The sequence below is a fragment of the Poecilia reticulata genome, chromosome 17, assembly GCF_904066995.2.
Source record: "Poecilia reticulata chromosome 17, P_reticulata-male-v2, whole genome shotgun sequence".
NCBI lineage: Eukaryota > Metazoa > Chordata > Actinopteri > Cyprinodontiformes > Poeciliidae > Poecilia > Poecilia reticulata.
In genome coordinates, this window is record NC_088846.1 from 16,369,132 (window position 1) to 16,392,044 (window position 22,913).

The 22,913-nt window shown below is 40.8% G+C and overlaps 1 protein-coding gene across 4 annotated transcripts in view; it reads right to left on the bottom strand.

Moving 5' to 3' along the window:
- znf521 (zinc finger protein 521) overlaps positions 1–22,694 on the bottom strand; it is a 67,060-nt gene extending 44,366 nt beyond the window's left edge. Inside the window, exons 1-3 of one of the 4 annotated variants that reach the window (XM_081597876.1) lie at positions 19,155–22,694; positions 18,915–18,999; positions 18,570–18,602 (exon numbers count right to left, since the gene is read on the bottom strand). In XM_081597876.1, the coding sequence (XP_081454002.1) occupies positions 18,570–18,602; positions 18,915–18,999; positions 19,155–22,310 (3,274 nt within the window). In that variant the 5' untranslated portion in view covers positions 22,311–22,694. The remainder of the gene's footprint in view (positions 1–18,569; positions 18,603–18,914; positions 19,000–19,154) is intronic. The other 3 variants (XM_081597874.1, XM_081597877.1, XM_081597875.1) reach the window with 3 other exon arrangements.
- Positions 22,695–22,913: the final 219 nt, after the last annotated feature.

Sequence of the window (22,913 nt, forward strand, 5' to 3'; positions counted from 1 at the left end):
GCCTGAGCCCCCGTCCAAGTGCATATTGGGAGGGAGGAGGGGAATGGAGACAGGGACTGCCTACCTAACTTACACAGCCCAGTCAACTAGATCAGGTAGGGAGCATGAGGCCAGGCCTGATCGTTCTGGGCAAACAGGAACAGCTTGGGACTGAGTATCAGGGCCCTGCTGTTCATATAGAGCTGAGGGACGTCAGTCGGTTCATACAACAGTAGGAGGGTTTTATGAGCTAATACCTCCACATACACTGTAGAATACAGAATGAAGTGCACTCTAAGTATTACAGAGTACAACAGAAGGCACATTGTTGTCTTTCAATCTCCATGGCACTAGAGGGTGCTGCTCTTCAGAAACACTTTGAGAACAAAGACAAAAAAGGAAGAAAGAGAGGGTGGAAAAGGAAGCGTTTCAATTAAAGCTGCAAATTTGCTTGTTGTTGTCTTACGCTGATTCTTTGAGTTCAAAGTAGTGTCTGTAACTAAGCCTCTCCTCTGATCAGAAAGAGCTATCTTAAGATATCACACAAAGCCTGCACTGATCCTTTAGTCCCCCAGAGAGGCTACACAGCCATCATAAAATATCGCCTTAATTCCATGTTTGCCAGCGAAGACCTTTCAAGAAGCAATCCTGCCTCACAAAGTTAAATGAATTTCAAAGTCCAGTCACTTACTCGCAATGCTTCCTTTAGAACGTTGCCATCTTCTTGCACTTTGCTCTGATTCAACAAGAAGGATGAGCCAGTACGAGGGCAGAAGCATCAACCAAGCCTCAGATGCAGAAACATGTGGTATTTCAAGTACCATTTCTGCTCTTTCGTAACATTCATTGTATGATTCCTATTCATGTCCGACAATTCCTTCCCCTGCCAGGTGGCAAAACATGTGTCAATAATTAAACTGCTTTTACGTAATAGGATACAGAAACACAATGCAATTTGCTCCCCATATTTCATTTGGCCTTTATCAAAACACATGAGAGAGCATAATTAATCAAACCACTGGAATATGTGAACGGCAATTTCCACTTAATGGTACTTACATGGATTGGGTCCCTTAAGCACCGTGTTCTGTCTGGCAGATGAACTAGTTTCAATTTTATCTTCGTACTTTTGACAATAAAAGTCAGAGCTGACGCTAAACAACACTGTGTGACATCATGAAGGCTGTTTCAAAGCATCGAAATGTGATCATGTGGGCACCAGTGACATGCTGAACTGAAGTCACAAGCGAAATGATGCATGCTTGGAGTTCAGAAATAAATATTCTTTTAATGATCTTGCCTTGACCTCAAACCCAAATGTAAGCTCTGTATTCACTTAACCACAGGAGGCTAACCACCTCCCAGTCTGGGACAGGAAGAGGATCATTCGCTGCTTTTAGTGGCTTTCTGCGAGAAGATGGTCCTCGTCTAAATGGCACCCATGTCCCTAAAAGTGTTTCTCTCTCACCCACCTCTCTTTCTTTCCCCCGAGCTCTCCAAAGACTCCTCTAAGTGCAGCATCTTGTTTCAGTAATTCAGCCAGGGCAGAGACAGTGGAGAGAGGAAAGTAATCGATTTCTCTCTCATTTGGTTCCTCCTAGACTTTGCTGTAAGGCCTCTTAGGGGAGTTCTGGACTATTGGACAGGACAATGTTATGGGAAAGGGTGTCATTGTGTTTAAGGTCATCATTACACCAAGGTTTCATTTTGAGTATTTTATTATTATTATTACTATTACTGGAGCACGTACCAAGCAGATAAACATAAAACAAGATATCTCCTTGCAGCTCATAACCACATACCTATTTGAATGATAGAGGAAGACATCAGGCGCTACAGCAACATGATCCACTGTGGATACACTCCCAGAAAACTGCTGTTAAGTAGAAGGCTTTTAGAAAGGACCATAGGTAAACCTTGAATCTAAAAAAGACTCAAGGTTGCTGAATTATTTAGAGAAAATACCTTTACTGTATGTTTACTATTTTCGCGTGGTGATTCACATCATCCCTGTAAAAAAGGATGGAAGAAATGGAAAGCTGGAAGATAAACGAAGATAAGACTGTGGATGGGAGTATGTTATGATTTAGTACTACTGCTGGAGCCAGAACATCATCATGCTCCAATACGTGGTTCCAATTACCTTTCACTATCTTTGTTTTTTTAGCAATGTGTTTTGGTAATATTTGATCAATGTGATCTTAGCAATCATTAAAAAGATGTTTTATAAAATTAACTAGTTTTGTTATCACTTGCATAAATAATGGCATTCCTTCTTAACAAAAAAAAAAGTTGATACATTAATCTGTCTTATTGTAAAACATAATCTAAGAAATGATCGTAATTTTAAAACACCATGTTGTTTTGTCACAGTGAAGTCTGTCTTGCGAAGCAACTAGGTTACGCTATCTAGCTATCTAGTTCCGTTAGATATTGCAATACATCGCTTCTATTTAAAAAAATAATCTTTAATTGTTCTTTTTTTCTGTTAAGGCCATCTTGGATTCAAACCACAAAAACTGCAGTAGATGAGATGGTCAAACTTTGGCTGGAATATATTTTAGATTTCATGAAGCAAAATGTTGTGATTTGTGAAAATAAGCAATGGAGATTCAGAAAGATTCTATTTTTAAAATAATGGAATTATTTTATTGTGACACAGCTATTGATTTTCTTAACATAAATGTAATGAATTGAAGCATGTTTTTTGTTGTTGTTTTTTTACCACTACCACTAAGTTGTCAAAAAACCTGTTATTTAATGGCCCATCAATTAATTTTTCTGAGATACAAATATGACATAATTTGTGGTCCTATTTCTTTTAGGCACTTTTAACAATGAGAAAAACAGGAGAACAGGATAATTAGGGATAATAAGTGTTTATCTCTAAAATTAAAGAAATTACTGCAAATAATAAAATAAAAAATAAAAAATAGCCAGTTGCTGAAGTTTACAAATACGAATAAGAGTAAAACTTCAAAAAGAGCATGTTGCTACCACAGAAGGTGAAGAGGTTCGTAAGGAAGATAAGAAAAGTTCCCTATGTTCATTGTTGGAAAATGGTAGCATATTTTATAAGATCCTCAATGTTCTTTTAAACTGGGCTCATCAACAGGTCTGTGGCTGACTCTGCTGGCTTTCATCCTCACCACAATTGTGTTTTCCCCTCGCCAAACTTAATCATTAATTCTGTGTTCCAGGTCTTTTTCCAGCCCGCTAAATTCTTAATACCAGTCAGTAAGTCTCTGGTTGAGCTTCAATTCATTTACATCTGATTGGGATATTCCTGTGTGGAACCAATTAAAAATGCAATTTGAATACCTGCAGATCTTGGCGTGAATTATTTTCAAAACAGAGCGGATCTCACGTGTCATTAGGAGCGCAGCTGTATTGCAAACAAGACAAATCTATCTATTGTTTATTACCTCCTCAGGCTTTTTACCCACAGGGCAGAGAAAGAGAGGGAGGGGCAGAGGTCAGCATAATTACCATTCACTCCATCCTTGGAGTCAGACAGAGCTAAGACATGCATTCGCAAATTCCATTGCAGCACCGTATATCACATTACCATAAAGCCCCAAAGAGATCTAACCTTTGTTCAAATCCATTTGATTCTTGGGAGCAGAAAACACTGAAAATCTCATCTAGCCTCTGTGTTTTAGGAGTTCACTTGTTTGTCTTTCTGTCTTGTGACTGCTCTCGCTTAGGAGTTGGTGTTCCAAAAATAAAAGCGTCTGGGGACTTGGAGGATCACTGAATCATCATGGGTAGAAAATCACGTCATCTGGAGAGCTTCAAGGTTCAATCTTTAATGGCGCCTAGCAAGGGAACAAAGTCATTCTTCTTGGAAAAAAACGCACAATATTTAGCTCTGAGACTGCTCAATACTAAATACACTCTCTGATTTATTCATATGTTTATGTACTCCCCTCTGTATATAATTGGCAGAGGTTTTTTCTTTTATATGAAATGTTTTACTCTGGGCTAGAAATTACCGTAGGAGGAGTGTCCAGTTTAACTTGTGTTGGCAAACAATCGTACACTGACATTTGGAGCATCAATATGCTCCAAAATGCCTGTTGACTGAAAATGGGAACTATCAGTGCCGACAGAATGTGAAAAACTGTCACTGTCAAGAGTCTTTAGGTATTTGTTGCAATTTTGAAACAAGGCAGAAAGACAAATCTTCCCACAGAGGATCAAAGGATTGCAAAAAAGAAGACGAATCATCTAGTATGTAAAAGCAGCAAGATGAAGCAAAATTAAAATCAGAACCAGATAATCTGAACCAAAGAATTACCAACCAACAATAAACTAAAATAAGAAAGAAAGCAAGGCAGAAAGCAAGAAAGAAAGAGAGAAAAAAGAAAGAAAGATCTGTGAATTTTCCTCCCCTCCCCTGAGACCTCCCTTGATGCCAAGCATTCATCATCCAGCCTCTAATATCAGTTATTCTGTGGCTCCTCTGCTTACAGCAGAATTAATTTCTGCTTTAATTACTCTCATCGGCGGAATGCTGATGAAGGAGAGGGACGAGGCATTCTGGGACTCGGGCCTCATTCCACCGCTTTAATTTGAATGAATTCCACACGGAGACGCTGGCAAACAACTGGCAGCCGAGCCCCGGGAGCCACTCTGGGACTGCGCAGAAGAGCTGCAGCCGTGGCCCCCACCAGCCGAGCTACCTCGTGTGTTTCCTGGTGTGTGTATTATGTACAGCGTGTTTGCTGTGTTTTAGAATGAACACTGAGGGGAAAATGGAGAAATGAACACACAAGAAGTTGAAAAAAAAAAGATAGATATAAATTGATTTATATGAGTGACGGATTTCTGCATGTGCATATGATGCGGTGAAAAGTATCTTAAAGATGACTTCTTTTTTGTTAACATTTAAACCCTTAATTACTTTAAATAAAATACTTAGTTTTAAATCTTTTAACATAATACAAAGACAGATTCACCATGATAACTTTGTTCATTAATGGGAAAAGCTAACTGGCCTAACCTGGCCCTATGGGAAAAAGTAATTGGTCGCTGGTGGCAACAATTGTCATCAAGCTTTTGCAGTAACTTGCAATGATTTTTGTACATGCAGATGAATTTGTAGTCACAACTTTAGGTTTTATTTCAGCCTGATTGGAGGGCTATTGAGCATAAGCTGACTGTTTAATTAAGGTCATGCCTCAATGTCCCAATTTATGCCCAGATGTTGAATGGGGCACAAAATAAATTAAAAAAAGAAAAGAAAAGAAAAAAAAACACTCTTTGGTTTATTTCCAGTAATTCAGAGGTGGAGTTGCTGGTGTGTTTTGAATGAGTCCTAAGCTTAAGTTCACAAATCAATGAAAGAACATCTTCCATTAGGATTTCCTAATACAGAGCAAATTTCAGGTCATGTAACTCAGATGGTGAAGCAACGTGGCAGCCCTACATAATCTTGTTTTAACTACCACGTTTGACAATTTAAAATGTTTTTTTTTTTTCCTAAAATGTGTTACATTGATACCAGATGTATATGGATACACACCTTCCAAAAAAATCTTAGATTTTCTATGGTAAGTTCACAGAAAATTTTCCCTAAAGTCTTTGGATTCGCTTAATGTTTTTGGGAAAAGTGAGACGGTCCTTTGTGTTCGGTGCTTTTCACCTTCAAGTTCTCCCACATATGCACATTTTGCCCAATCTCTGTTCTATTGTTGAATTGTAAACGCTGAGCTAAATTAAACAAGCAAGGCCTTGGATAACTTATGCTTTTCCAGGCAGGATGTTTTGTTTTCTTGCGGATGAGTCAGTCATCCATGAGGAACTGGCAGTTCCTGAGAAGATTCAACACTGTTTCACATTATCTCCATTTTAGAGTAAGGGCTAACACTGTACAGTAAAAGTCTTAGAAATACTTTTTAATGGCACTCTACATAAATCTACTCATGGAAGACGGCGGGAAAATACCACTTGGAATTAAAACGAACTGTGAATGATTTCAAAACAAAAAGAAGAAGTGAGCACAGGTCCATATGGACTCAAAAAAAACATATGAAATATGAACAACATCGCTGTCTGCAGCCCACTGAGTAACGCAATTGTTAGTCTGAGAGTAAAAATCATTAATACTTAATTTGATTATTTCAGCGATGGCACACTGCACTCTCCAAAAAATAAAAATACAACCCATGTATCATACAAGAACTGGCAGCTTAAAAAGAAAAGCGACTCCAGGAGTAGGAAAAGATTGCATGTGTGAAATGTATGCAGAATGCAGTGCACATTTGCATGATGAAAATAATTGCAGAAACTGTACAGAGGAGCAGAGACAGGGGCCATAATTGACTTTTTTTTCCGAGCCAGCTTGGTAGTTACAGAATGCCGGGTATTGGCGAAGGATTGTGATTGATTATGTTGGTCTGCAGTACCGATTTGTTTGATTAAATGTAACTATGGGCTTCTTTTTCCAGCCCTAATGAAGCAGCATTTTGAAATTAAGAGACTGGAGGAATTTCAGCCACACACCATATATCTCTGTATGTGAGACTTTGAAAGTACAAGTCACAATACATCTGATTTACCAGGCGAAAATGTAAAAAAAAAAAAAAGTCATGATGAATGCAAGTAAGAAAAACGTTACTCATAAAACTACCTGAATGCAAACATATATAGTGTTAAAGTTCTGTTCTTTAGTGGCAAAGCCCTGAAATAATAGCAAGATCTCAGTTCAATTAATAATTATGTGGCATGAATCTCTACAGGGGGAAAAAAAAAGTGCTTTCCCACCCAGCAGAGTGACTTGGTTATAATTAACGTGTGTGCTGAAATTGTATAACAGGAAGATGACTAAATCCACTTGCAGTTTACTCTGCTGCAATGCTTAATGAAGCTCACAAAACAGTTCATCTACTCCAATTTGTTTGTGGTGCAGATATCCTTCTGCTTGTTCAGCAGAGGGCAGGGAGGTATGTACCGCGACCTTTGCTAACCCTGAAACCTCTGGACAGGTGGGCGGTGGCCGAGAGGCGCTGTCCGTTTTGGCAGGCGCTCTTCTCCCGTGTGTAGCTGGGGCCATGATGAGCAGCTGGGTCGCAAACACTAAGCACATTAATATCTTCTTAATGATAATAATCATTATGGCATAAGCACCTTCCCCAAAGTGGGAAAGCACTGGAGTAGCTCTGTCGTTAAGGTAAAAAAAAGAAAAATAATAATAATAATAAAAGTTAAAAATAACAAAACTGAGATGGAATGACTGTTTTAATGGGCAGCAACTCACAGCCACCAGGATAATACAGACACTAATGTACTAATGCGATAATGAGATACACTAGCAACATTAGGGGAGCTCAATAAAATCAGTGTGAATTAATCTAATAATAAAATATGTACCTGAAATTAAGTCTGACACCACTACTTATTATAGGCAGCCTATATATTTTTGCAATATAGACTGCATCGCAAGTACATTAGCACCGGCATAATTTAATAGAAATATATTTTTTAATTATTTATGAAAGATTTGGGATGGGGGTTGGAGAATGCTTTCTCCCCCTTGTCTAGCTTTATTGTGAATCCAAATTGAATGCTTTGCTAAAGTATTTATACCTCTTGAACCTTTCCACTTTTTCTTAATGTTATAACCGACATTTTGTGGATTTCATTGGGATTTTATGTCATGGACAGTCAAAAGAATTGTGCATACTTCTGAAGTGAATCTTCACTTAAGTTTCAAGTTCTTTGCAGTCTGCAATATGTTTTGTTCCAGGACTGTCACATTGTATTCATCTGCCCATCATATCTGACCAATTTTCCAATTTCTGCAAAAAGAAAAGCATTTCCACAGCAAGCATCAACATGTTTCACCAACAAGATGGTGTGTTCAGGATAATGTCCAGTGTTAGTTTTTCATGTAGGCCAAAGAGTAGCTATATTTCATATGACTAAAGAAACTTCTTTCATATGCTTACCACACACCCTTCATGGTTTCTAGTACAGCTTAAATTGGACTTACAAATTTTTTCAACACTAGTTTTCTTGTTGCCACTTTTTCATAAAGATCAAATTTGCGGAGTGCACAACACTAACAGATGTTAAGATATTTTATCAACATTTCTGTCACTCCTCCAGAGGCTTGGCTGCATCATTTCTGACTAATACTCTCTCGCCTACCCCTGTAATTTCAGTTCAGCCACACTACCTTTTATTTTCAAAAGATGAAAAGACCAGTTCAGTTGGTGTGACGTACAATTTCACTTTCATAAGATACACTGGATACAGGGGAGGATCGCAATCACTTAAAATGTGAAAAAGTTTGAATACTTTGACATGACACTATAAGTGCTTAGGTGCATGAATAGTTTCCCACACACTCCGCTTATTTGATGTAGCTGTCAGTATTCACCTATCACAGGCCATTATCCATCTCATCCGCGTTCATTATTGAAGCTAATGATCTGTTGTCCTCTCTGCTCCCCATTGAAGGAGGACTACATTAAAAGTCTCTTACTAACTTAATTAGTAATTATAAATGTTAAAAGATTAATCAGAGAGAGAGAGAGTGGCTTAAGGTTTGGCAGGGACAAATGGAGAGACAAAGAGTCTGTGTCGCTTTAGCATTCACGCTCCGCTGTCAAGCCAGAAAGTGTGTATGGAAAGCACTGAAGTTACGTTTTATTTTTTTCATTGACATGAAATAACATTAAAAAGTGATGAAGAGGGAATATGTTCCCAAATAACAGCTTTTTGCTAACTTTGACTACAAAAAAACAAACTGCTTATAAAGCACATCGTTTCTAACCTGCGAACCTTTTTTGCAGTTAATATTATGTCGTTTACAGGAAGCAGCATTTAATATGGTAACCCACAATGCATGCAGTACTCACATTATCTCTTTCTAACAAGATGGAAATAGATCCCCTTAATTAAATCCTGGGTGTACACTAATTCCTTACTAAATCTGCACCTCTCCAACAATTCCACATCAGCAACACTGTGCACTCCAGTAAACACATAACCACTGATATCAACATTAAACCTTAATAACTAATAGAGCTTTCATCCAGGGAGTTCCTGTGTGATTTCCATTAAGGCGAGGGGAATCGCCCAGGACCATCTCCCTGTTTTCCGGAGTATGTTGATTCTCAAGCTGGGGGGTGGTTGGTATTCTTGGTGCAGGAAGAAAACAAGGAGGAACTTTAGCTGTGCTGGGATTGAAACAAATTGCTGCACTGTCTAATCTCAGACATCATTTGTGAGAGAAACTGAAATATAGGAAGCACAAACACGAGAACTCAATGAACTGCAGATAAAAACGTAAAAAAATATCAGGAGATTAAGAAAACATTTGTATCAGTTTTACAGAATAAACACTGCAACTAAAAATAATGCAAATCAACAACTAGGCTGTGACTAGATACAATTACCCAAAGAAATGAACATATCATAAAACTAAAAGGAGCATTAAATAAATAATTGAATAGAACAATGCTCTCAGAAAGATTCTAGGTTGATTCACCAATCTGTGCTCCCGTTAGCCTTATAGTCATTTAAACCCATGTACTAAACCAAAATGCATCAGATTATTTTTGTTGGGAGACTATTTTGATATGTATTATATTTATACGTGTATATTGACAAATCTTGATTTGCAATCTTGATGCAAGTTAAAATTGCACTGGACATGCAATAGTGATCTGCATGTCCAGAAATGTATTTATTTTGTTCTATCTTTGTGTGTTTTGTGCAGTCATATGTGCTTTCTTCATTAGCATTATTGATATTCAGCCACTGCAACTATTATTCTATTTAAAACCATTAAAACACCTATAAAAATAGGAGAAAAAAAAATCAATAGGACCCAAAGTCAGAACATCTGAGAATACCGACATGACAGACTAAGATTTTAAAGAAAACAACAGTCCAATTTGTAAAATTACCCTATTAGATGAGAAGTGGTGTTGCTGTTGCTGGATCCTATCACACCAGACTCACAGTGTGAGGTGTTGATGAGGGCTGGGGGGGCTGGCTAGCAGCCCATAGCACCTGAAACCTATTAGAGAGCTTTGGAACATTCCACAAGGTTCTTCCACTTTGGCCAGAAGGCATCGTAAAGGTCCTCGCAGGGCGAACCCGTGTAACTCAGATGCTGACAAAAAGCCAGCAAGGTGAAACATTAAATATAGAATCAGCTATAGATAGGTGTTGAACTTAAGAATAGCACAATTGAAAGAAAAAAAAGTCTAAAGATATAATAGGATATCCTCTCATTTTCAGTGTTTCTGTAAAGAAAAAAAACTAATTAAACACATTAAATGTTGGCAAGCACAAAACTTTTTGTTAACTTTTTAACAAATAGTTTGCCATCTGGATGGAAATCAGTGGGAGCCCAACAGTGTGCTGAAGCTTAAAAAAAAACTGCATAAATATAGACACAACCTGCTGCCAAATTTCTTGCAGATAGCCCTATCTTCTCCATGTGCACACATATATGTGTGTTTTAGTGGTATCAAGGCCCATTTCTTTGGCTGGACCCGTGTCCACGCCTTAGTGTTATGCTCGCTGGGTTTAGCTCTATGGGTGTCTGTGGCCTCTCCTCTGGCCGCCCGTGTCCATTTGCTCTGCGGGTATGGCAGGCCTGAGCTGACAGATGGCCGCCCCTCTCCATTCCGCTCCAGAGTAACACAGTAACTGGTTTTTCCTCCGCCGTTGACCTTGCCACAGCCAGCCAGCAATCCAGGCTGGCACTCGGCCTGTCGAACAGGAGGGTAATGAAGTCCAGCGCTGCTCACATGATTATTAAGGCTTTGACGCTGGGGGGCCTTTCAGAGCCCTATTCCCCTTCTCTCTCCTCCCCTGCCCACCATTCACACAGCCAAACTTTGATGAGGATGGTCATTCGTCACATGGTACTTTGGAAAACCACCACTGTGCTCCATAAAGAGAATTAAACTTTCTTTTTGCCAGACTCTTTTGGAGTCTGTTTGTGTTTTAAAACAAACCACTCCACACCTATGAAACCACAGTTTTGGGAACAATGTTGAAATTTGTTTCTGTTCAGCAGCATATGATAGCCTTTACTGTCATGTCATGCGCATCATTTCAAAAACACACTGGGTAATAGACACTACACCAGGTTAGATCAGGTTTGTCACACCACTATTGGTGCTGACAAACATCTAAAAGCAACGCAGTTCAATGGCAGGACACTGCTTAATGCTCTCTGGATGTCTCCCTTACAACAAGCATCTCTAGGCATGCTTGGAACCCTGGTCCCATCAGGGCTAGACTGGGATTTGAGAGGTGTAGGTTGCAGCTCTGACCTTTTACTAAGGCAGGGCTGTCTGTTTGCACTTCTCCCATAAGCCCTCCCCCCAGTCAGACTGCTAAGCAACCCCATCAGAACAGGGGTGCACACACACCTTCGCCCTTGGTGAAACCTCAGAGACCACAGGGAGAAGGAGCATTGCAGAGGTTAATTCTGATCATCCACTATTTATGGCTTTCACTTTAGAACAAGGGTTGGCATTAACACTTTAAAGGATACATCTCTTCTTTATATCAATAAAAGATATCAGAAGAAGGACAGTCTAGAAGAGACTTTACTCGGATTGTAAAAGTCTCAAGCAGATATGCTCAGAGAAACCAGCTGATGATCGAAATCAGAAGGTCCTCGTTGGTTATTGGCTGGCTGGACATTCAAAAATCTAATCTTATTTTCTGTCAGTGAATGGATCACTTCTGAGCAGTTTTATGTTACACTCTGCTGTTTAAGTTGTTACTTCAGGGGGGGACGATGTTAGCTATTTTTAGAGTAAAAAACTATTTTGCAAACATGTTGAGACATGAGTTTGCAAATGACCAATTTAGAAAATTCAGGACCACACAACAGCCCTTTTTCAAAGAGATGCCTTGTAAGGGAGTTTTAAAGCTGGTCATGGAGTGAGAAACACACAGCTGAGTGAGTGACTGGGTGTGTAATATGCAATGATTTATCTTACAAAACAAATACTTACAATTATATTAGTCAGAGTGGTTTTACAAATTGTTTGTCCCTCTTACAATGTTATTCCTTTCTCATAGTTATGCAAATTTGAACTTTTAGCAAACCCGGTCTCTAATGGTTTTCTGACATACCAAGAGGTTGAAGTTACTCTGTATGTTTTTTTTTACCTGTACAGATGTTTAGATTTCTGAGTGAATTATCTACATTCTCTTGGTATTTCACACAGAGACAGCTGTTTGAGTAATGCTTGCCACACTCGGCATATTCATTTTTTAAATAAGGTTCTAAAGTATTAAATGTCAACTCCTTGTTTTTTTTTTTTAAAATAGCAAAACCCTGTTTATCGCAACTGTTCTATGAAATTAAACTAAAAAGCAACACACTATAATCTATTTTATGCGCTCTCAAATTATCGTTCTTGAAGAAAAGTCCATTTTTGCATGTTTGAGGTTTACTAAAAACAGGGAGCTCAAAAAATCTGATCTACGTATGTCTACTCCTAAAGCATGCTTGACAATTATAAAGGTAATAATTTATCTTGTGCAAAGATCAGAGAAATTACAACAAATAAACACATTTTGACGAGGAAGCAACCCCAACCCCCACTGCGACACCAACCCACCAATTGCAATGCAGCGAGGGGCAGTGAGCGCCTGCTCAGAGTTTGTTCAAGCAGGCTGTATGAACTGAGAGGATCAGATATTTTCTCACATGTTGGCCTAGTCTGTGAGGTGCGGTGAAATGTCAGGAAAATCAATAGATAAGGACCACATCAGACCCAGCTTGTCTGGCCTAGCAACAGAGCATCCCCATGGTGATGTCAATTACCTCTGCTTTACAACAAAAACACTGGGAAGAGTCTCTGCAAAGCTGTAAAACTTTTAATGCAGTCTCCTGGTTACATCGAGGAATTTGTAAGAAACTCTTTTTATCCTACTTTCCTTGTGAGTAAGACAAAAGAATGTGCGAATCTTATTGATGGGTGTTTTTTTTTATTTTTTATTTTTTTTCAACTCAGTCTGATTTCTATTCTCCTCATGGACCCCACATTAGTCAGGGAGAGGTAAAATGTAACGAGCAGTAAGGTGCACATAATTGCATATTAGCAGCAACACACTTGGCTGCACGGGAGGTGACTGTGCTAACGAACAGAGAGGCGTTATTAATCACCAATTAATAAAAGCAGGGAGATATCACATTCAGTGTATGGCACGCATGGATTGCTTTGTTTCCAGTGGCTGGTCCAAACCCATTCTCTTATTTATTTCATAAGATTGATCCTGTTCCTGTGCTGTGTTGTTTATCGAGTTCTGACTCTGATCCAGCCCCCCACCCCCAGGAGTCAAACGAGGATTGTTTCGTCATGTTTGTTAACAGATTACATGTGTTTATCCTCTATGAATGAGTCCTAGAATCTGTGGGAACACCATCAGACATGCCTAATCAAAGATGATTATAGGAAAAGAAACAAAGCAAGAAATCCCGTGTTCTGCTTATGCATAAGGAGTGAGAAAAGGGGGTAAAAAACTGTGTTTCCACCAGGGCACACAGAGTGATGGAGACCATATAATCAACATACAACAGGCCAAGTTGCTCCAGGGGCCCAAGACAAGAGGATATGTGTCAAGGATAATTTTAAAACCCTTAGCAAGAGACAAAACAAGGCTTTCAGCTTCAAAAACTGTTACTGTGTGCCTCCTGTCGGTTTCTCCTCTAACAGCCAACACAGTATGCTTTGCCAGGTTGGAGCTCAGTTAATATGAACATGTGAGAGCTAAATACTGAGACAGAGGAAAACGGGGAACTAGTGGACAGGGAGAACAGAGAGGAAAAGAGGAGGAGAACAGAGGAGAGCTAAAGGCCTCTCGCTCGCTCTCCTCTCCAGCTCTGTAACGGCCCACAGTGCCTGCTTCACACAGAGCGGCCAGCTGTACAGCAAATGTGCCTTTCCCTCTCCGCCCCCAAACCTTTCCACCCCTCCGGTGCCCCCCACCCCCCTTCGCCTGGGCTGACCAGGCCACCGGCTCCTCTCTGCGAGACAGGGCTCCTCCCTGACTTGGCTTTGAGCTCATCGTTGTCACCAACCCAAAAAAAATTCTGTAGAGGTGACCCCGAAAACAGTTTTCCAGGATGTAGTTTGGTTTTGTTTGTTTACAGTCATCCTTCTGTGTGCTGCCACCTTGGCAGTTGCTGCTGAGAGTGGGCAGGAGCGAAATGAGGATAGGACAGAAGAAAGAAAGAAAGAAAGAAAGAAAGAAAGAAAGAAAGAAAGAAAGAAAGAAAGAAAGAAAGAAAGAAAGAAAGAAAGAAAGAAAGAAAGAAAGAAAGAAAGAAAGAAAGAAAGAAAGAAAGAAAGAAAGAAAGAAAGAAAGAAAGAAAGAAAGAAAGAAAGAAAGAAAGGAAGAAAGAAAGAAAAAGAGAGATAGAAATAATAAAAAATAAAAACCTAAAAAATGCCCTGTTGCCTTTAAAACATTTTAAGAATGAACCCAAGCTTCAAAACATGTTATGGCTCTGAAAATCCACACAGGGACATTTGAAACAGAGTGATAAATGGGCCAAACTTGCCCCCCCATGAGGGCCCAAATGTCATAGTTTACACTAGGGTCAAAGTGAAGCAGTGGGGTTTCGTGATGGCATGCTGATAAAACCAAACAGGGTTTTGTATCAGTGAAAGACCTTCAAAAGACCTCTTGATAAACAAAATGAAAAGGCAGAGTTTGTGAAACATTTGCTAAAGTGTGCGACAGCTATCAAAATGGAGAAATGTGTTGATGGAAATTTTTTTTTGTAATCAGGAGAAAAAAAAATAGACATTGAAAGGATTGATACTGACTGCAACAGCTGAAAGCTGTAAAAATCTGTGCGTCTCTGGAGAAAAATCGGACACCCTCGATTCTGTAAGTGTGCCATGCCAAAAAAACTCTAAACTAAAGAGTGGCCAGCTGTCTTCTGGCCTGCTATTAAATTGCTCCTTGGATGGTGGCGATATCATTTTTTTCACCATAGGAGTATCACACCAGGTCCCCAAACAGAGCGACCAGCTGTACAGCAAATGTGTACTGATCCATCTGGGCCCTGGTAGGCTGCAGTCTCCATCTTAAGACACGTGGGGCCGTTCACGGGCTTGGCTGGGGACGATCTGCAGCACAGCCCCTCTGCAATCGTGGCCTCCTCCTCCCTTTCATTTACCTCCATTATCATAGTAAATGTTGAGTAGCTGAGCTCCAGATCCGCCCTTTATGCCTGAACCCGGACAGTCATCATCCGAGCGTAACGTCCATGCATCAAAATCCACTGGCAGTCTTGCAGAAGAGGTAGCTACAACCACTTCGCCCTAATGGGAGGAGGTGAAGGTGGGGGCTCATTACATTTGCTTTGGAGACACTATTGTATTACACAGGCAGCTAATAAGAATGCGTCTGGCTGAGACGGGCTCGGGTTCTGTTGTTCCATACACTTAGTAGTATAGTTATGTCACGACACATCACTATATATAGAGTTATCAGTGTGAACTGACACCATGGAGCGGGGCATGGATGAAAACAACACCCCTATGAATCCAGCGTCTGCTCCATTACCTACGCTAATAACGCTGACAGCTGAGCGGAGATGACCCCAGCCCCCTGTTTCCCCTCTCCTGTGCAGATGGCCATTAAAAGGAGAAAGTGTCCCTTTTTTCTGTGGAGAAGGTATTTAGAGCTTTTTCCAAATTAGATTTTTTTTTTATTTGCTTTTGGCTCCACTTTAACTTTGTAGTGATTACAGAGCAGAACTTTAACCATGGTCAGCACTTAAAGAACCACTGGTATTCACAGTAAGTATTCAGTTTTTGCCATCACAAACCTAAATGTAATTCATTGGGATTTTAGTGGATAAAACAAAACAAAGTGGCATATAATTTTTGGAGTGAAAGCTTTACACTGAAAAATTATACACAGTTGTCCATGTTTCTGCGTCCATTTGCATTCAGTTTTCTATGCTCACTAATAATACTAATGTTTAATAATTTCTTGCAGATAGCCCTATTTAAAAAATAATTTAAACTCAGTGAATATGTTGTTCTATAAAGGCCTAAGAAGAGTGTCACAAGAACCAAGAGACATGTGGCAGGTCAAAGATAAATATATTTTCCACTTTTAGAAAGAGTATGGCACGACCACAAACCTATCAAGACATGAACATCCACCTAAACTGATGGGTCAGGCAAGGAGAACATCATTTAGAGAAGCAGCCCAAAAGTCTGAAGTGAATTTGGAGGAGGTGCAGAGTTCAACAACTCACGTGTAAGTATCTGAGGAAACGACAACTATTAGCTGTGCCCTCCATGAATCTGGTCATCATGATTGAGAGGCAGGAATAAAGCCAATGTTGAAAGAAAGCCACGGGAAGTTGCTCTTAGCAGCTTGCCACAAAGCATGTAGACGGCACAGCAAACATGTGGAACAAGATTTTCTTTTCAAAGGAAACCAAAACCAAGCTTTTTGGTCTTCATGCAAAACATTATGTGGAGGAAGCCACAGCACATGATACTGCAGAAGCCGTCCTTAAGGTGATAGTAGTACTAGTCTGTTAGGGTGCTTTTATTAATGAAGGGCATTGAAAAAGTCAGAATTGATTGAAATATAGTCAGAGTCAAATACAGGGCAATCCTAGAAGAAAGCCTGTTCGAGGTTGCAAACATTTCAAACTTGTGTTGAGGTTTACCCTTGAGAACGACAAATATACAGCCAGAATGGGATGGCCTACTACAAGTCCAGCCCTAAATCAATTTGAAAATCTGTGGCAAGGTTTGAAAATTGACGTTCACATACAATCTACATGCAATTTGACTGAGGTTCAGCTATTTTGTAAAGAACAATGGGTAAAAAAAGTCAAATGTGCAAAGATGGTGAAGACATGTTCCAAAAGACTTGTAGCAAAAGGCAGTTCTGCAAAGTATTGACTCACTAGGACTAAATATACATACACCCCAAATGTTTTAGATTTTTAATTGAAAGAAATTGTGAAAAATATGCAATGTTCTGTGCTACTCTGCTACTACTCTAAGAGACAGTTTATGTTCGTCTTTAAAATAAAATCCCAATGAAATACACTGATATTCTTAACTGTTTAATCACAATATGTAAAAAAAAAAAAAAGAAAAAAAAAAGAAGGTATATTAACACCTCTGCAGGAAGCTGCAAATGAAAAGTCTCTTCACGGTCCAAATAAAGGGGAAAAAAGATATTGCAACTATCCTATCATGGTACATTATTATTAAAATGCCATACTATCTAACCACTTTGGCTTTACTCTGTTCACCTTCACGTTTGTTTCATATTTCAATGACTTTGTTTTTTCCATATTTTACAAATCACAAAATGAATATCTCTAAGAGAAACATTTTGAGAAGTCAGATGAAACCTGTTATCATGTTGAATACTAAGCAATTGCATATCATAGAAGTAAGACATCAGACAATAACCCAATCACCTATCCTCCTGTTATCTTAAGCTCTCTGAATTCCGCTATTATGAGGGAACTGTGTGCTTGTGCGGCTGAAAGACATAAAATAACCAGTAGGGGGGTTTGTTTTCTACCCTCCCAGTGTGCTCCGTGACTGCCTTTGCGAGAGAAAGGACTAATGCTGGCATGGTACTGTATTAGGCACCCCCAGTAGACTAGTGGGTGAGCAGATCGCAAAGATGAATACAAAACACACACCTACACACCCTCAGCTCGTCTCTCTCTTTTGCAAATACGCCGCAGAATCAAAATCACAAATCACATGCCTCTGATTGTTTATGCACAAACAGTGGGCCCCTGATAGAATTGCCTACCAGTCCTGATAGAATTGCCCACCGTGTTTAAATTCACCTGCGCCTAGAAGCGTGTCCCAAACAGAGAGGCGGTTTGGTTCCAGATCAATGAGTCTCTCCCCCACTGAAGACAACAGATAATGCAGTGTAATGAAAGAGCCGCCAAACGAGCTGAATAAATGAATGAATAAAGGAACGTGAGACCGGAATTCAGACGCCTACTTACTGCAGGCAAGAAAACCTGTTTTCCAATTGTCTCCTCTCTACAAATTATTCTGCCTGCATACAAATGGCAACCAAAAGTGAAGACATTTTGAAAACGTGGAGACTGGTTTTACACTGGCACTCACAGTTTAGAAATCTGGTAAAGAGTAGGCATGAATTTGCAATATCTTTTGTAATATACAACATAGTGTTCAATTTCCAGTTGATTTAATGCATTTAAATGCACTTTGTACTAAATATTGTACCGACATTAAACAGATTTAAGAGGAGTGCTGATGTAAAAAGGTGCATCAAATGGATACGCTAAACAAAAACAACAAAGGAAAAAAAACTTATGGGTTTGTGGACAATTATTGAAAGATGTCAAAAGCTTTGCAAGTATTTTTTAACAGTTCTATAAGGGTTTGTTTGGTACTGAAAATAGAATACTCAGCATAATAGAGTAATTTTGAATTGAGGTTTTCTCCTTCACAAGCATGCAAAAACCAGTCACATGCAGGGAAGATGAAACTCGAAAAAATAATGAAAGCACAACACTTGGGATGCATTTGATGGTCAAAATATTAAAATAATTCCACCTATTTGGTGATGTGATCCGGGCACTTGTAAGCCTGAATGAGACAGGGTCAAATATTTCAGTATTTAATCATAATGTTTAATATATGATTCATCCTTTATAAAGTGGCCAAAAAAAACTTTCTGTTATTGTTATAAATTAATTGGGAAATTTTTCCTTACTGATTTGCATACTTCATATATGACAGTCACAGAAAAAAATCATTTCGCAAAACAGTTACATTTTATACCTGAAGGCCACATTGATCATATGTCATATTATAGACAAACTGATAAATTACACAAGTGCTGCTGAAGCAGAAATAGAACAGATTATCCATTTAATGAAAAAAAGCATTCTTTCCTACCCAGCATGTGGTTGGCCACATGAACTTGGATGTCCCATTCGCTGTAGAACACCATCTGACATTTGATGCACTGGTATGTCTTCTTCTATGAATATAAAAACAAGAATCAAGGACAGGTTTAAACAACAGATGATTGCAGCTGTTTCAGCAATTTGATGAAGTGACAAAAAATATTTTCTTAGTCAGTTGCTTAACCTTAGAAGTGTTAATCTAATTGAATACAAAAATGACCAGCAGTACCTCCTCAGTTTGAGAGGGGCTGGCTCTCGGCATTGGTGACACTTGGGGGGTCTTCAGCTGCCCACTGTTGCTATCCCCTGCTTGTTCTCGATGCACCGTCTGGACGTGGTTTTGCAACTCGGTCTCTGTCTCAAACTTCACATTGCAGCTGGAGCATCGTGTCTTGATAGCAGACAATGAAGATGTAGAAGAGGAAGAGGATGATGAAGAAACACCCTTGCCTTTTCCATCTCCAGGACTCAAGCTCTCTGCTTGCACCCATGCAGCAGTTGTTGCAGGAGTCGTGGCCCCGCCCTGCTGCTGCTGTTGCCTTCCTCCGTTAACTGTTGGACTGGAGCTTTTGGAGCCAGCCGCCGTCACACAAGATGCACAAAGTCCGTAAGGCAGCCCATTGATGTCCAGCTTCACTAAGTCTAGTTTGGACCGGAAATCTTTCAGGCATGAGGCACACTTAAAAAACTTTTGAATGTGGTGTGGCTGTTGTTGGCTTTGAGAGATGACATTGTTGCGACTCATAGGCTGGTTGGAGGACATAGTACCTGTCTTCTGCATGTGAAAGGTACCGTGGATCTTGAGCTCCAACGTTGAGGTCACAGTCTGCATGCAAACCACACAGCGGAAACCTGTCAGAGAGTTCCTTAGGTCAGGGTGCATCTGGCAGTGCTCGAGAAAGTCTTCCTCGCTCTGCAGCGGCATCTTACAAATGCGGCAGCTGCCTGTGTCCAGACTCTTGCTATGGGTTACCTTGTGCTCTGTAAGGGTGAGCAAGGAAGGGAATCGCTCCCCACAAATTGGACACATGTAGTGCTTTACAGGCCCAAGGTGAGTCTGCATATGTTCCCTTAGCCCAGCCTCAGAGAAGAAGGTACGGGAACAGACATTGCACTTGTGATTGCCCTTGATCATTTCGGCTTTTCTTTTGATCATTGCACTCTCACCAGGACGGATATTGTGATCTCTTAATTGGTGGTTAGTGAGGAGGGACTCCATGGTGTAAGATGCTCCGCATATTTCACACCCATACATGGGTTCTGCTGTGTCCACCTCTTCTTCACTTCCATCATGGCTGTTCTGTGACTCCACCACAGATCCTCCACCTGCTCCTGGACCGTGGCTGTTAGTTAAGAGACCTTGGATTTCAACGTCTTCTTTAGGCTGACCATCCCCACCACTTACGGCAGAGCCATTAGTGCCACAATTTGGGGTCTTTCCTTCAAACACACAGTGTTTCTCCCTTAAATGCTTCTCTAAAAGGACAATGGCATGGAAGGCTTTACTGCAGAAACGACAGTTGTACTTCTTGCTGTGGGTGGTAATGTGGCACTGGAGCTCCACCTCCGTGCCAAAGGACTCTCCACAAAAAATACATCGGTGAGCACGGCCTTGATTCTCCAGATGGCTGTGTTTAACGTGCAACTGTAGGTCAGTCTCGTGTCGGAAGTCCCAGTTGCAGGAGGTGCAACGATACACCTTCTTCTCATTGCTGTGCTTCACAGCCAGGTGAAGTTGAGTAGACACCTTTGAGTCAAAGACTTCCTGGCACAGAGTGCAGCGAAAAAACACAAACGTATGCATGTCAAGGAGGTGCTTCTGCAGGTCATCCACTGAAGTGAACTGCTTGTCACAGCTTTCACAAATGTAATACGTGGAGGTAATCGTGAAGTGAATTGTCACATGCTTCAGTAAGGATTCTTGGTTGGGGAACTCTTTGTTACACTGGGGGCAAGTGAGCTGAGGCTGTAGACCATCCAAATGAGTTTTGAGGTGAGTCTGGAAAAGGTCTAAACTTGTGTACTTGGCACCACATTGGTTACATATGAACTCACTGGCTGTGCGTGAGGCAGAGCTGCCTTGTTTTAACATGGCAGTTTGTTCCACAGATATTGGTGAAGAGGGGCTGAGAGTGCGCAAAGATTTCTTTCCATTGTTGATGTAGTTCAGAGCCAGGGGAATGTTCTTGTGATTCTCCTTAATGTGCTTGTTGAGTTTCAAAACACTGTTAAATATGGGTGAGTTGGTGCAATATGAACAGGAGTAAACCTCTACTATAGGCTCCTTGGGAGTTACAGCCAAGGGCGAGTCAAATCGCAGGCTTCCTCCATCACAGTGTGTCTGACGAACATGCTCCTCTAATGTAGCCTCAGTCAAAAACCCCATGAAGCATTGAGGGCAAAAGAAGGCATTACTCTCCTTGGCAACGGGACTGGGAAAACCATGGGAGCAACGGATGTGCTCCTGGAGGGCATTTAAGTCACATAACACCTCAGGGCAAAAGTTACACTGAAGGAGGGCATCGGGCAGGCTGGCTAACAGGGCAGCATGGTCTTCTGCATTGTGGACCTGTTTAAGATGTTCGTTTAGGTTTAACAGCGAGGGTAGAACCTCCAAGCAAAATTGGCAAGTATGAGCTTGCTCTGGCTTGTCCAGATGCATGGTTCGTAGGTGAATCTGAAGTACAGCCAAGCTCGAGAATACTTGCTTATTGCAGTAAATGCAACTGTAGGAGATTTTAGGCTGCTTTGAGGATCTCCCTCCCAACTCAGATGTGTTCTGAGAAGCTCTCTTTCTCCTTCCTCTTGTCTTGGCCACAGGCGCTGCTGCCTCCACCATCGTAGAGCTGTCAACAGAAAGATTGGAATCAGGAGTGGTGCTCGAGACAGAAGTGTAGCCCACAGTGAGCAAGGAAGGGCTGTTGCTATGATTACTGGATTCTGGGAGCTGGTGAATGTCCATATGAGAATAGAGGTCCTCTACAGACAAAAAGTGCTCAGAGCAGATGGTACAAGTGTGGCCCTTCCTGTCCCGGCTGTGGGCCTGGTCAATGTGGGTCAGCAGGGTGCCCTCATCACTGAAGGGCTCGTGGCAGTAGATGCACTGCAGGGTGGCCCCAAGGCCTCCATCCTCGGACGGAGAACATTCAGGGTGACACTCGGCGATGTGCCGCTGTAGCTCTTCTGGGACGTCAAAACCTTCCTCACACCGACTGCACTTCCGAGTTTCCTTTAGCTTCCATTCGTCAGCTCTATTAAAGCCTGTGCTGCCACTGTCTTTGCCCCTTTCATGTACTTGCATGTGGCCGTGAAGGGAGCTGGAGGAGAGGAAGCCTCGACGGCACACAGGGCACTTGTGGGGTTTGTTGGAGGCGTGGGTTTTCATGTGGATTTTGAGGTGATCGCTGCGGGAGAAGGCGGAGTCACACTCTCCACAATGGTACTTCTTATCACCAGTGTGTAGCTTCACGTGTCGATCTCTGCTTCGCTTATGTTTAAATAGGCGACTGCAAAACGTGCAACTGAAAGGGAGCTTATCGCCGTGACTCTGTTCGTGGCGCTTGAGGAAGCTTAAGCGGCTGAAAGACTTGTCACAGAACTGGCACGGGTACGGCAGACCAGGGCCTCCTTCCTCTTCTCCAAACTCATAGTCCTCGCAGTGTCCTGGAGAAGTCTGGTCTTTACTAGAGGGAGATGACGCTGGCCAAGAACAAGATGGGTCATCCTCAAGATCTGCACCATCTGGAGAAGAAGATAGAATGAAGTAAGAAAACAATGTAGATGGAAAAAAAGCAAACAGAAAAAGTGGATTAGCAAAGTGTTTGAACAGAAAAGGTAGAGCACCATGGTGTTATTTGTCATAGTTGTGAGACTGGTGTATGAATTTAGATTTCTTTATAGTACACTTGATATTTTTTTCTGTTCTTCAACGGCTTCAGCTGAAACAATGCCTCTCCTTAGGTGTTATCTGAAAAGTAAAATTTAAATA